The sequence below is a fragment of the Loxodonta africana genome, chromosome 3 (assembly GCF_030014295.1).
Source record: "Loxodonta africana isolate mLoxAfr1 chromosome 3, mLoxAfr1.hap2, whole genome shotgun sequence".
Classification (NCBI taxonomy): domain Eukaryota; kingdom Metazoa; phylum Chordata; class Mammalia; order Proboscidea; family Elephantidae; genus Loxodonta; species Loxodonta africana.
This window is the reverse complement of record NC_087344.1, coordinates 63,735,200-63,750,061: the sequence shown is the minus strand read 5'-3', so window position 1 is coordinate 63,750,061 and position 14,862 is coordinate 63,735,200. Positions and strand designations below refer to the sequence as shown.

At 39.8% G+C, this 14,862-nt stretch overlaps 1 protein-coding gene and 2 non-coding genes across 13 annotated transcripts in view; all 3 read right to left on the bottom strand.

Moving 5' to 3' along the window:
• The window catches only part of PHACTR4 (phosphatase and actin regulator 4), a 142,433-nt gene that overhangs the window by 1,127 nt on the left and 126,444 nt on the right, over positions 1-14,862 (bottom strand). For 7 of the 11 annotated variants that reach the window (XM_064281577.1, XM_010595129.3, XM_064281574.1 and 4 more), the window contains 4 exons: positions 12,728-12,783; positions 10,998-11,059; positions 9,573-9,710; positions 8,906-8,982 (listed from right to left, as the gene is read on the bottom strand). In XM_064281577.1, coding sequence (XP_064137647.1) covers positions 8,906-8,982; positions 9,573-9,710; positions 10,998-11,059; positions 12,728-12,783 — 333 coding nt within the window. Of the gene's footprint in view, positions 1-146; positions 6,083-8,905; positions 8,983-9,572; positions 9,711-10,997; positions 11,060-12,727; positions 12,784-14,862 lie in introns of those variants that run through there. The other 4 variants (XR_010321351.1, XR_010321352.1, XR_010321353.1 and 1 more) reach the window with 2 other exon arrangements.
• Positions 494-698, bottom strand: LOC111752074 (small nucleolar RNA SNORA73 family). Its single transcript, XR_002787092.1, has one exon. It is a non-coding gene; the product is annotated as a small nucleolar RNA SNORA73 family (small nucleolar RNA).
• On the bottom strand, positions 13,861-13,967 carry LOC111752069 (U6 spliceosomal RNA). Its single transcript, XR_002787087.1, has one exon. It is a non-coding gene; the product is annotated as a U6 spliceosomal RNA (small nuclear RNA).

The following is a 14,862-nucleotide window of genomic DNA, read 5'->3' as shown; positions in this document are numbered from 1 at the left end:
TGTCAGGCGAAGAAATGAAGATGGGAAAAACTTAGCACCGTTTCACGGAGCAGAATGATAAAAGCACTCTCCACAGAACGTGAGGGCACATGGAAGAAACTGTCAACATGCTTAAAGAAATGTCATAAAATACAAGACCTAGTCGATATTTGGACGTAACAAACTGAGAAACAGTTACTGGTATGCGACAGAGAACTGGCTTTGGAATTATTAAAATTATTTTATAATCCACATGTACCAATAAACTAGTGCAAAGCGTTTTAGGGCTCATGTTAACAGCCCTGCAGAGATTTCCCTGAAGTTAAAACAATGTAAAGAGTAAAGTGGTTAGTCGTCCTCCAACAGTTCTGATCTGAAGCCCAAATACAGCCTACCCCTATCGTGAGGGCAGCAATGTAGTCTAGCAACCGTATCATTCCTCTCTATTGAGTACAAATTTCTGCTTCCTGGTTAGAAATTACTAAAGAATCCAGAGACCTCTTACAAGATTAGGGGCTGTTTCCTGCATGGTTTGTCTCCTCAGTCATTGTCCGCAGGACTCTGAGAAGCTGTAGGAATATGCAGGCGCAGACTCAAGGCCCGGCTTTATCTCCAACGTCGTGGAAAGGGATTGTACATCACGGGGCAAAGCCCTATGCTCCCCTGCGCCACCAGGACAGAGCCCGGGGAGAGTGACCTCCCGGGAATATCCACGTTGGAATGGTCACTATCACTGGTTCAATTTACAGACGACTGTATTAAACAACCATCTTACCTAGTTGATACCGATTTCCCCAGCGTAGGCCCGAACCTCTTAACTTGCAACCCCAGCAAGCACATTGAGAAACCTCAACAGCCCATCGGCAAACGACGGAACGGTATGCTAACAGCTCGTGAGCAGCAAGACGTCTCGTAAATGCTACATCTCAGTGGAAGACCTACAGTCGTTAGTTGTCCCAAATCACAACAAATCACGTGGTAAATTTAGTAACAGCACCTAGGAGTGTCTCAAAAGCTCAGTAACTCTTCAACTGAGAAGATCAGGAACAAGGCGTCTTACACGCAACTTCATCGCGCACAAAGTGCCTCTGAGGAAGCCGAAAAATTAAAGGCGCAAATAGGCAATGAATAGGGGAGCTGCGCCACTCAGCGTTCTGACGAGCGGTGCGGCAGCCTCACAAGCCTCGGGGTGGCGCTGCCCGCAGCCCCTGCTGAAAGCCCAGGCCCTGGGGCTCCGCGGGCCTTCGGCGGCCGCACGCGGCCGAAGTTACTCTCAGTCCGGTCGCACTTAGGAGCGCAGTCAGCACAGTCGCCGCTGAAGGCTGTGCTCACAGGAAAGGCTGGTAGCCGAGCAGAATGCTAGAGGTAGAGATGAGAGGCCACGAAGCAAAAACACTCACCAAGACCGAAGCGACCCAGAGCTCGCCTTCACGCAAGAGAACGAGTGGGGCCAGAAAACCCTTATTTATACCATCACCAGCGCGCGGAAGTCAACGAGCGTCCATTGCGCCTGCGCCGCGACATGCGCAGTTAAGGGAATCAGAAGCTCGCTGAGGGTGCTGGGAATCCACGAATGTTAAGCCCCACCCCTACCTTGCTCAGCGGTTTCTCGCGACCTTGGTGCGTTTGCACCCTGAGGTGTGTTAGAGTGTTAATTACAGAAATTGAAGTTTGTGGGTGTGTCGCTGGACACTGTACCGTGTAGCTGTACTTCTCTACGGTCAGTTCCTCAATCTGGCGGTTACGTCGATAGATAAACTGGCCAAAAAACCTTTGAGATAGTAAGTATGCAAAATAGAAAAAGACATTTTGAGAAACGCAAACGGTCTCAAAAGGGATTGAATCTGCCATGTCACACGTAAGCATCTGATAAATGCTAGGTAAATAAGACGGAAATGCTTCTAGACGAATTGGCTAAGATAAAAAAAAAAAAAAACCTGAAGTAAAGAAGTAGGTAAGTCAAGAATCCTTAAGATACGTATGTATGAAATATGATCAAGTTTCCTTATTGTGTTCGGCGAATAAATGTTAGGTATATTGACATAGAGCCATCATCACAGCTGGGCTGTACTGAGTAGAAACTGACAGTTATGGAGTTCCTTCTATGTATTAAGGAGCCCAGGTGGCGCAACGGTGAAGAGCTCAGCTGCTAACCTGAAGGTTGGCGTTTGGAATCCACCCAGTGGCTCTGCAGGAGAAAACCTGGCGATGTGCTACCGTAGATTACAGCTTAGAAAACTCTGTGGGGCAGTTCTGCTCTATCACTGGGGTTGCTTTGAGTCGAAAACGACTGGTGCACCTAAAAACAAGACCTATAAGACTTTGCGGTTCTTTACATACCTTGTTCACTCTCACAGCGATTCTGAGGCATTGGAATTATCTAGATGTTAAGATGAAAAAAAAAATTTTTTTTTTTTAAGATGAGAAGCATGCTCAGAGCAGCAGTTCTCCATGTGTGGTTGGCAAACCCCATTGCTTCTGAGACTCTCGGGAGTCCATGAGATCAAAACTATTTTCATAATAACATGTAAACATTGTTGTTTTTGCCTTTTTCACTGTGTTGACGCTTGCGGCAGTGGTATAAAAGCAACGCTGAGTGCCTTACAATGAATCAAGGCTGGGCTCCTAAACTGTACTAATAGTCATTGTATTCTTTATGACAATTCAGTTAAAAATTGACAACAGTAACTCAAAAGATTAGATAGGAACCTTAGAGGGCTGTGAGTTTATGTTAATGAAGGCAGAAGAGCAACTCAGAAAGGCAGGATGAGAATGGTTGTACAACCTCGAAGAATGTAACCAATGTCACTAAATTGTACATGTAGAAACTGCTGAATTGGTGTATGTTTTGCTGTGTATATTCTCAACAACAAAATAAAATTTAGGAAAAACAAAAAAAAAAACGCATGTGACAACCAGAATGGAGTTAATAAGAATGTTAACACGTTATGAAAAATGTAATCGGTATCCCTGAATATTTGTATAGAAGTTGTTAAATGGGAACCTAATTTGCTGTGTAAACTCACCAAAACACAATATTATTAAAAACAAACACAACAGAACACAATAACAATTTGAGGCCTATTTGGAGGGCTACTAGAAGGAAAACCTGGAAGTAGGTAGAACCTGAGGACGTGAGCAGTTCTGACTCATGGTTTCTTTTAACCCTTGGTAAAAGACGATGTGCTAAACAAGCCACTCTCTGAAGTGACAAATAGAAAGTGAGTCATTGCTGACGTGACCTGGATTGAAACTGGGCTGCTTGCCAGAGAGAAGTGCATAAAGTACCAGCTGTCCTTTTGTGGTATCAGCCTAAGGTCCACTTATATGTGATCCCTAGTCAGTAAATCCTTGTAGAGATAATACACTGGGTAGTAACTGCCCTTGAATACATGCAAAGAGTGGTTATATGATTTGCTTTGACCTTGGGGAAGTGACTTCAGGTCACTTCTCAGGTCTTTCACAGGCTGGGTGTAGGCTAAATAAAGCCCCAGTGTAGCACCAGGTACATAGTTTGGCATTCAGTTGCCTCTCCTCCCTTCAGCCTATTTTCTTTTTAATACATGTGCACAGACACAAACATGACTGACTCTTACCTCTGGCTACATTTAATGTCCTTACTATTATTACTTTTCCCTCACTGACTTCTCATTTAGTGCCTCGTGCAATTATTTTAGGTATCCTTTTTTGGAATAGAGTAGGACATAACAAAAATGAATACCTCACACGAGAATAGTATGTATTTTTTTAATTCTAAAATAATAATTAATATTGATATGAAGACTGATATACAATGCAATTATTTATTTTACAAGGAGATTCTGTACATCAGGGAAGTATCTTGAAGTACAATACACCAGGCTTTTATTTTTTCTTTACATTAGGATTGTGAATTGGTAATTACAGGGAAAGAGAAAACAAAACAGATTGTATTTAAAAAAACAAAACCAAAACACCTAGAAAGACTTGACCCCCCCCAAAGTATCTTGCTTCAAAAGAACATGAATGAGATGAAAGATGAACTGGACCCCTTGGTGGCACATAGAAGGCAGGCAAATTCTGCTTCAAGCTTGGCACATTCAGGAAAAGAGAGTTTCTAAAAGAAGGCTTTCAAAATGTCATCTCAAGCCACAAAGATTCTGGCATAAGCCAGTTTCCAAACCAACAAGAAAGAATGGTCAGAAGAAGGCAAGTTAGCAGTTAACGTGTGGCCACCTCACATACAGACCAACAACAGACTTCAGTAGAATCTTCACTTGTCTTCCTTCTGTTATCACAAATATTAGTCAGCTCCAAGGAAATGTGGACTCAGTCTATCTCCACAGTCATACAACATTTGACAAAACCGAGAAATCCAAATATCCCTTTTTTACTATACAAAGAAGAGATGTTGCCTTTTAAGGTCACTTCAGCTTTTTTGTTTTGATCTGATATTTTGATTCTTCAGCAAATTTTATCAAAAGAGAAATCCAGTGAAGGATTTCAAACAGAACAAAAGGCAAGGACCACAGAAGAAATCTATGAAAGTCACAACTTCCTGAACATTAAAGTGAAGGAAAAAGCCACGTTCATCAATTAAATAGAAACTATTTTTTTCCTCCACTTAGCGTGGCTAGGAATTAGAGGGAAATAGTGAGGCTGTATGGTTTTCAATAAAAATCAAACAAAGCGAATGTGTTTTAGAAAATAGTATTAACGTATATTACAAATACAAAAAGGGGTAGGGGCTGAGCCAATGTCCAGGCACCAACTACATGGCTACAGCTTGGAAGAGGAAGGACGAGACAAGTGAGGTGGAATCTGCCAGAGGTCAGCAGAAGGATCAGTGTTTGGAGTTAAGAGGGAGAGCGCAGCAGGAGAGGGCAAACAGCACTGAGGAGAAAAAGTGAGGGGCAGTGGGTCATGATTGGGCCCCTCTTGTTGCTTCTTTAAAGACCTTTTCCTGTTCAGCACCCTACACCTTTTAGGTCCTTTTTGAGATTCTGGAGGTGTGGGGGCCGACAATACACAAGTGCTCCCAGAGTTGCTACAACTCTACTTCATGGAAAAGGATACAACAGCCTACAAAATTTAAGCCACAAGTCAGTTTTCTGCCAAGTTGGCATTATTATGAAGGCTTTTTTAGTTTTGTTTTTGTATACAGAAAATATATATACTTTCTTATTTTACAGACTTAAGAGTCTGGTTGCAGCTCAGATTCTCTGACAGACAAAAAGTACGTAAGTTTCCATTACTACTTCACGATAAATTTTTGTAAAAAATTAGGGTGACTTATGCCAAAAAGGGGGTACATGTTCAGTCCTGAGCTTCCTCTCAGGCTTGAGTACCTAAAGAGGAATATATTGCTTGTTATAAGAGGTGTCCACCACTCACTGCTGTTGAGTCAAATTCTGACTCATAATGACTGCCCTATACGATTTCCAAAGCTATAAATCTTTACAGAAGTAGACTGCCACATTTTTCTCCCGCTGGTGGGTTCAAACTGCTGACTTCTCAGCAGCCCAGTGCTTAACCATTGTGACACCAGGGCTCCCTATAACAGGTATAGTGCAATGCTTTTCAACTGACAGGCTTCCGCTGGAGGTGGGGGCTCCTTTGCCAGAAGATTGGGGGCCTACAAAAAAGGTTTTCCCCATTGCCAACTGAAACTGATGGCTGGAACTTAGCGCCTACACAAGTGGGTCTCACAGGGCAGGACAGGTAAGGCCAATGGTGCAAAGTGTGCCTTGGCACAGGCAGTCATCTTGGGGCAAAGTGTGGTACAGCCAACAAAACATGGAACCTACAAGTGGCCTAGAACTTTGGTGGCTGGTGAGGGAACCCCTCAAGTATGCTGCAATATTAGAAGATTCAAAAGCACTGACAAAGTGTTCAGTTGTGCCCCAGGGGGAGCACATGAGAATCCATTCCAGTGAAATGCTACATTCATAGAAGTGCTGTTCACCCCAGAACTACATCCCAGAGAGCCCAATTTTGGCTGGGCTGGGAAGCACTGAAGTTTCCTGTCTATGTTAAACTCTGGAGGATGAAGCAGCAAAGCAGCCTGTTTTGGGGGCTGTTGTATAGTTCTTCAGTCAAATGTCAGCATCATGGACGATGGTAGCTAAAACAGATGATCAAAGAAAGACAAGTTACCAGATGATGTAGTTTGGTTTGCTATTAAATCAGTAACAATGAAATGTTATATCTTAATTCTACCTGAATTTTCTGTAACATCTGATGCTCCTAATCCCCTTTCATGCCTTCTTGAAACTCTTGGCTTCCATGACACTATTTTCCTCTTACTTTTCTTTCTTCCTCTTCAATTGTTTTTCTTCCATATGCTTTCCTGGTTCTTTTCCCTCTGCCCAGACTTTAAATAAAACATACTTCTTCCCCTAGAGATCCACTGTCTTCTCTCATAAATCGGTATTTTTAGGCCTTGTTTTCTCCTAACTCTAGGCTGAATATCCAACTATGTTCTAGGCATCTCCACCTCAGAGTGTCACAAGCTCTTCAAACTCAACATACATAATTTCTTTTTCACTTTGTTTATTGTCTGCTTTCCTCTTTTAGAATAAAAGCTCTTTGGGGACGGGGATTTTATCTTGACCCCTGCTGTACCCCAAGCACCCAGCACTGTGCCTGTCACATAGTGGGTGCTCAATAAATAACTGAATAAACATCCTAAACTGTAGGCCTGAACCATTTACTTCCTCCACAGACCTCAAAAATCACAAGTTAGTAATCTACGAGTCATCTTGACTGCTTTCTGTATTTCACTCCTCTAACCCAACAGAGGAGGCCCTGGGTGGCACAGACGGGTAAGTGCTTGGCTACTAACTTAAAGGTTGGTGGTTTGAGTCCACCCAGAGGAGCCTCTGAAGGCAGAGCTGGTTATCTACTTCCGAAAGGTTGCAGCCATTGAAAACTGTATGTGCAGTTCTACTCTTGACACACATGGGGTGGCCATGAGTCAAAACTGACTTGATGGCAATTGGTATTCTGCTATGAGTTGGAATTGACTTGACAGCAGTGGGTTTGGTTTTGGTATTTTTAAAATAATTACGAAATGTTGTTAATTCTCTGCTTGAAATGTCTTTCGAATATATCTCCTTTGTATTCTGTCACTACCCTGATTTGAGCTACCACTGTCACTTACTATGACTATTTCAATCACTTCCTAACAGGTTTCCTGGCTGCTGGTTTCCTCATCCTTCCAAATCGCCTTCCACACTGCCATGAGAGTTCATTAGGAAACAGAATTCTCTGCTTATAAACTTCCAGTGGTTCCAGCATCCTAGCATAACAGTCAAAGCTTTTCAAAGTGTGACCCCAATCCACTTTTCTGGTCTCGTTTCCTCATAACATCCTCTGCTCCAGCCACATTTCCTATTACCCATAAACACTGAGCATTTTCCATCACCCATAGCCTCACTTGTGCTGGTCCTTCTGCTTACAATGTTCTTTCCTTCCTTCTCGTCCAGGTAAATTCTCTTATATGCTTTAAGATCCAGCCTGTCACCTTTTCTATGACTCTTTCCTTAGCAAAACCTATTCTTATTCCTTCATTTGTGGAGACTACAGTACTTTATGACTACTGTAACATCAAAAATAGCTAATACTGACATAGCTAGCAAATGTGGCTTTGGGATATGAATCCTGACAGACCGATTCTGAGCATTTATCATATTGATCGTACTTAGGTCTTTTTTCCAGATTAGATTAAGAACTTCTTGCAGACAAGTATCGTTTGTCATTCATGTTTGTACTTCAGTGTCTTGAATGGTGTTTTTGCTGTTCAAAGAATTTGCCTTCTTTCCTGTCAGAGCTCAGTACAAAATAATTCTATGATCAAAATAACAATTTGCCTGTATATTAACGGAAAAAACTTGAAAAATTTTTATTTTCCAACTTTGCTTCTTGTTCTTTTCATAGCAAACTCCGTATTTGTCATTGTATCGTCTTTCATTTAGCTTCTTTTCATAAATGCTCTGACAGTCACATAAAGGTACTTCCACTAATTGCCTTAGTGTGACTAGCTAATTTTTTACATACTGGGTGGGTCCTTAATCACAACAATTATTTCTGAATTAAAACATTTCTTGGCAAAAAGACAGCTAATTAAAAAGTTTATACAAGCAGTCCATAGGTTACTAATGTCCGACTTAGATACAACCCACAGTTACGAACGAACCCCCGTAAAGCCTATTATATTAAAAATTCAAGATACATACAATAGTTCCTAAAAACAAACAGGTGTTACTTTGTGAGTGCCTCAAAACATTATTATGTTAAAGATGTTTTAGTATCTGGAAGTGTTTCTTTAATGTTTTTTATGCATAGAAAGGTTCACTATATACTATATATTAAGACAAACATTTGACTAACTGACATTAGGTACAAACCATGCTTAACTGTTAGAATTTACATACAAATTTGACTTAAAGCTAGACTTCTAATCCAGGGATTGACTGTATACTAAACTGGTAAGATCAACTGTATTAGATAGAACTGAAAACAGAGATGGCAAGATCTTGTCAACACAGCACAATCTCCATATATATAACCTGGGACAGTAAAGTGCAAGGAAGAGAGCCATTCAATTCCCTTCTCCAACTCCTGGTTCTACAACCAACTAGCAAGTTAAGCAACTTACTTAACCCTCCTGAGTCTCCATTTTCTCAGCTATAAAATGGGAATATTAACATGAGTTTCAGGTGTATTGCAAAAATAAGATAATATACATTAAATGTCAAACTCAGAACAGGCATTTAATAACTCTTAGTTCTCATCCCTTCTCTTAAGGTCATCTTTTTGCAGTCACCACTGAGTGTCCTTATAATCATGTGATTAGAGCCCTTCATAACTGAACAACTCAGATTTGTATGTCTGTATGTTTTTAGGGCTCCGCTTAGCTCACATTATTTGGGTCTTTGAGACTTACCGTGTAAAATGTTTGCTCTCTTTATGAACCTCCATTTCTGAGCTTTTAAATTCATTTAGTTCTTTTCTTATGGCAGCCTGTAGAGAAGAAACAAAAATGTTGCACTATCTTCTATTTGCTGTACTCAGGAGTGTGGTTTGCTATCTCTTCTCTATTGGCTTTACTTTCTGAGCCACTGCAACCCCAGCAGGCAACCCAGAAGGAGGAAAGAAACCAGGTCAACACGGTGAAGTGAGGCCTGAACCCGACTCACATCACCTTTCCCAATACCATTCATGATGTAACAACTCTAAAATCACCAGTTAAATCAAAATCCTGGAAAAGCGGAAAAGAAATCTGAAGAGAGATTATAGCTTTTATAGTTTCTGCAGCATGTAAAATGTTTTTCCCACTATAAAAGTAAAATGTGTGTAATTACTAAAATATATCACCCAATCTACCCCCAACCAAACATAACCACTGTTAAGAGTGTGTTTTATTTCCTTCTAGTTTTTATTTTTTGTCCTCTGTGATGCAGTAGGGTTTTTTTTTCTTTCAATTACATTTTGTATCCTGATTTGAAACTTAACATTGTATCAAAACTAGAAGCTTTGTTTATGGTTCCTCCTTCTAGTTAGTGTCTTGCATCCTTCAAATAAATAAAAATTTTGACAAGCTTTCTGGTTACCTTATCAGCAGGGGTCAGTTTGGTCCAAGGTTTGTCGGCTCGCCGGTCATAATCTTGAGCATCTGTTACCTCGACATATTCATTAAACCTCAGGATCTTCCTGGCCAGTAATTCAGCCACAGTTGGTCTTTGACTGAGCTGAAAGAAATGGAGCTTCTTAGTCTGCTGTGCCAGGAATTAGGTAGTAGTCATACATTCAATTACCTCTAACCCAGTGCTCCCACCTTCACTGCACATTGATTACCTTCAGAGCTTTAAGTAACATTGATGCCTGGGTCCCACCCCCAGAGATTCTGATTTAATAATTCTGGACATAAGAGTTTTAAAAAAGCTCCTCAGTACACAGCTAAGATTGAGAAGCACCGCTCTAATCCAATGCTTCTCAAAATTTAATGTGTACTATTAATGCTGTTAAAATGTAGATTTTGGTAAGTGGGTCTGGGGTAAGGCCTGAGATTCTGTCTGTGAACCACATTTTGGGTAGCAAGGCTTTTATTCTTTATGGGAGTGGGTAGAGCTATAAATACATACACAAATGCATCAGAAAATGAATGCATTTCAAATGAAAGCAACATCTACTAGTGGATAATATTAAGGGTAAATTTCCTTTCAACATGAAATATGTCCAAGGTAGCATATTCTATAAAAATTGCAATTTAAGGTTTCACAATTGGGTTAATCTGCTTGGTCTGAAGGCATTAAGTCCATCCAGAGGATCTAACTATCCTCAATTCATCAAGGACACTTATGCTATCTTAGGGAAGGGGAGAAGTGAGAGAAGTCAAGAAGACAATGTTTAGGTCCCTTGCGCTCCTGGGGATTCTTACTAGTTCTAAGAAATACCTAGAGAACTCAGACCAAAATCTGAGAATCTATAGATGGCAATTACAACCTAATATGAAGGAAGGGAAAGGAGTAAGGATTTAACCCCAGGGCTTAAAAGCTGACAAAAAAGATTCTTTACAAATTTATTTGGACCATGGAGAAATCATGGTTGATTTTTTGATACTTCTCAGGTATTACTAAAGGTCAGTTCAATCGAGTTCTTCCTGATTAGAAAACAACCAGTCTGCTTTGCAAAACTGAATGCTACACACTCCTCTTGTTACTGTCTATACATCAACAGGCTATTATTAGAGCCACATCAAAGTCCCAGGTCTACCAAAGGAAAGTAAAAATGTATCTAGTCAAATACGTATTGAGCACCTTCTCGTGCCAGGCTTTCTTTAAACAATACAAAAAAAAAAAAAAAAAAAAAGTTGCTCTTGATAATGTTGTGTTGATTTCTATATTTGTATCCTGTTTAAATTTTCATAGCAATCTATGGCAATTGAAGTCAAACTAATTTTTTTTCCAATCAAATAGTTCATCCAAATACAAGACAGTCAACAGAGAGACTGAAACCAAACACACAGGCTGCAGTACCTTTCTAGTGAGACGACGTTTAATCTCCCGTTTTTCTGCCTGACGGTCAGCTTCATTTTTAGCTACAGTTTAGAGTCAGAAACAAAAATTATTACTTCAGAATGAAACTCTGCATATCAAACTTTTTAGTAACTACACTTCAGATATTTCTTACAGGCTCCAAATCAGAATACAATACTAACTTTGGGGATAGCTAATGAAGATAATTTTCTTGCCAACTAGTGAAGACAAATACTCAAGAGCAGGGGCCAGCAAACTATAGTGCCAAATCTGGTCAGCTGCCTGTGTTTCAACTGCCTACAAGCTAAGAATGCTCTTCACAGTTTTAAATGGCTACCTCTTAAATGGCTTTATAAGTACATCCGTAACAGCCTCAATTTTATTTCTTGGCCTGTGAAGCTGAAAATGTTTACTGTCTGCTCTTTAAGAAAAAGTTTACAGACTCCTGCTCAAGAGTAACCACTTAGAATGGAGAATGGGGATCACACTAAGTTTCATCTGATAGGTCTATAAAGGGCCCTCACTTAAAAATTTATTAAGTGACTAAGTTGTGTATATCCAAACAGTGTTGAGAGAACAGGGGATGGAAATGGTCAGAGACTGAGCCTGTGTACAAGTAACCTTTGAGAAGAATACACCTCTTCAGTGCAGAGGTTTTTAAGGCCAATTTTTATTCTATAATCTGGAAAAATAAAACAAGTCTGTACTATGTTAAAACACCATATCAAAAAGTTAATTATGTATACAGAAAGTAAATTGTGACTTTAGAGATACCAAGCGAAATCCAGAACAACTAGATGGTGCCCAGTTACTGCCACTGACCACCCTGGCAGGGATAACAATAGAGGGTCCCAGACAGAGTGGGAGAAAAATGTAGAACAAAATTCAAATTCACAAAAGACTAGGCTTACTGGTGTTCTGACAGAGACTGGAGAAGCTCTGAGAGTATGGCCCCCGGATACCCTCTTAACTCAGTACTGAAGTCACTCCTGGGGTTCACCCTTCAGCCAAAGATTAGACAGGTCTATAGGACCAACAATAACACACGTGAGAGACATGCTTCATAGTTCAATCGTGTATACAAGATTAATGGGTACACAAGCCCTAAAGCAAAGATCAGAAGGCAAGAAGGAACAGGAAAACTGGAGCAATGGAAACAGGGAGCCTGGGGTGAAACAGAGTAGAGTGTTGACATATCACAGGGTTGGCAACCAATGACACAAAACAATTTGTGTATTAACTGCTTAAGGAGAAACTAATTTGCTCTGTAAACAGTCAGGTTAATCACAATTAAAAAAAAAAATCAAGAGACAAGAAATGACTTAAGGAATAAAAGGCACCAGAAGACTGCTACACTTGGGATTTGCTTTGGACCTCAGTCCTCAGATCCCACTAGGAACATGAAGGCCCCCTCCAGGAGAAAAACTGCTATCTTAGCTCCCTGAAGACAGAGCAAAGTTGGGACACACCTTTTGCAAGCTGTCAAATCAAGGATTCTGTGAAGACTTGAAAAGAATATCTTCTAAGGGGTATCCCAATATACTAAACAATACCACAGTGGTGTCTTCTAAAAGAAGCTCAGGGGAATCATGTTTCTTCAAGGAAAAATATACCAATAGCCCTTCTCTGCTTGGCCCTCAAAGTAAATGCTTCTCTTCTTTGTGAAACACATTAAAGCCAGAAACATGCAAAGAAAATCTACACAACTTTATTTCCGTAGGTAGACTTACGCTGCAGTATGTTTCGTTGTTCTAGTTCTTCTAGTGTTGGTCTTTGACTCAGTCGACTGAAAAGGAGATAAATATGAGTTATTGTCTGTGTTAAACCTCCCAATCTTATTTATAAAGATTTTTTTGGCCTTAGTTTATGTTCTCTCCTGCATTAGTAAGAAATCAATAAACTTGCAAACTTGTTTGACATTTCATTTGTTTATTTGATTCATTTTTTATGAAACAATGTTCACATTGAAAATGCTAACACAAGTATCACAAGATAAAAAAAGAACTGTATAGACAAACAGAAAGAAAGTCAGGATTCTAATTCTGGCTCTTGACACAACTAGTCCCAGAAAACCTCTGTTAAACTCTATGAGTATGCTAATCTGTAAAAAGAGGGGTTTAGACTGAACTGGTGGATCCTAAATACATTTTCCCAAGGCACTTTAACAGAAATTCTGATTCAGGAAGTTAGGATGAGGACTGAGATATTTTATGTAATAGTATCTTTCGAAGAAAAGAAGTTTTTAATTTTGATACAGTCTAATTTATCAAGGTTTTCTTTTATGTATCATGCTTTTGAGAACATATCTAAGAAATTTGTCAAATTCAAGTCACAAACATTTTCTGTTTTCCTCTAGAAGTTTATAGTTTTAGCTTTCATATTTAAGTCTAGGATCCATTTTGAGTTCAACTTGCATATGCATGAATTTTGCAAAGTATGGATGGAAGTTCATTAATTTTATCTATGTATGTCTAGTGCCCATTAAATTGCCTTTGTACTGTTGAAAAATAAGTTGTACATGTAAGGGTAAGAACCCCTGGTGGTGTAACAGTTAAGCTCTTGGCTGCTAAGTGAAAGGTTGGGGGTTTGAACCCATCTAGCTGCTCCCATAAAAGATTACAGGGTCAAGGAAACCCTATGGGGGCAGTTCTACTCTGTTACGCAGAGTTGCTATGAGTAGGAATCAACTTGATGGTACCCAACAATGACAAATTTTGGGGTTCTCTATTCTGTTTCACTGATATATTTGACTATCTTCATGCCAATACAGTACTACAGCTTTATACTAAATCTTGAAGTAAGGTTTGTTAGTCCTCCAACTTTGCTTTTTTTAAAATAATTTTTATTGTGCTTTAAGTGAAAGAAAAATATGGAACGCTTCACGAATTTGCATGTCATCCTTGCACAGGGGCCATGCTAATCTTCTGTGTATCGTTCCAATTTTAGTATATGTGCTGCCGAAGTGAGCACTTTGCTCCTTTTTTTTTTAATGGTTGTTTTGGCTATTCTACATTCTTTGTATTTCCATTAGAATTTTAGAATCAGTTTATTTAAAAAGAAAGAAAAAGGCCTACTGGCGGAATTTTGATTGGAATAGCGTTGAATCTATTGGTATCTTAACAGTGAGTCTTCTGACTCATGAACAGGTATTTCTCTCCATTTGTTTAGGTCTTCTTTTTACTTTATTCAGCAATATTTTATAGTTTTCAGTGTATATATCTTATATAATCTTTTGTCAGATTTATTCTCAAGTACTTAATTTTTTTGATGTTATTGTAAATGGCCCTCACATGTCTGTCAGTTTGTCGTACTGTGGGGACTTGCGTGTTGCTGTGATGCTGGAAGCTATGCCACCGGTATTCAGATACCAGCAGGGTCACACGTGGAGGACAGGTTTCAGCTGAGCTTCCAGACTAAGACAGACTAGGAAGAAGGACCCAGCAGTTTACTTCTGAAAAGAATCAGCCAGTGAAAACCTTATGAATAGCAGCAGAACACTGTCTGATATAGTGCCAGAAGATGAGCCCCCAAGGTTGGAAGGCCCTCAAAAGATGACTGGGGAAGAGCTTCCTCCTCAAAGTAGAGTCGACCTCAATGACATGGAGCGGTAAAGCTTTTGGGACCTTCACTTGCTGCTGTGGCACGACTCAAAATGAGAAGAAACAGCTGCAAACATCCATTAATAATCGGAACCTGGAGTGTGCGAAGTATAAATCTAGGAAAATTGGGAATCATCAGAAATGAAGTGGAATGCATAAACACCAATATCACAGGCATTAGTGAGCTGAAATGGACTGGTATAGGCCATTTTGAATTGGACAATAATAGTCTACTATGCTGGGAATGACAACTTGAAGAGGAATGG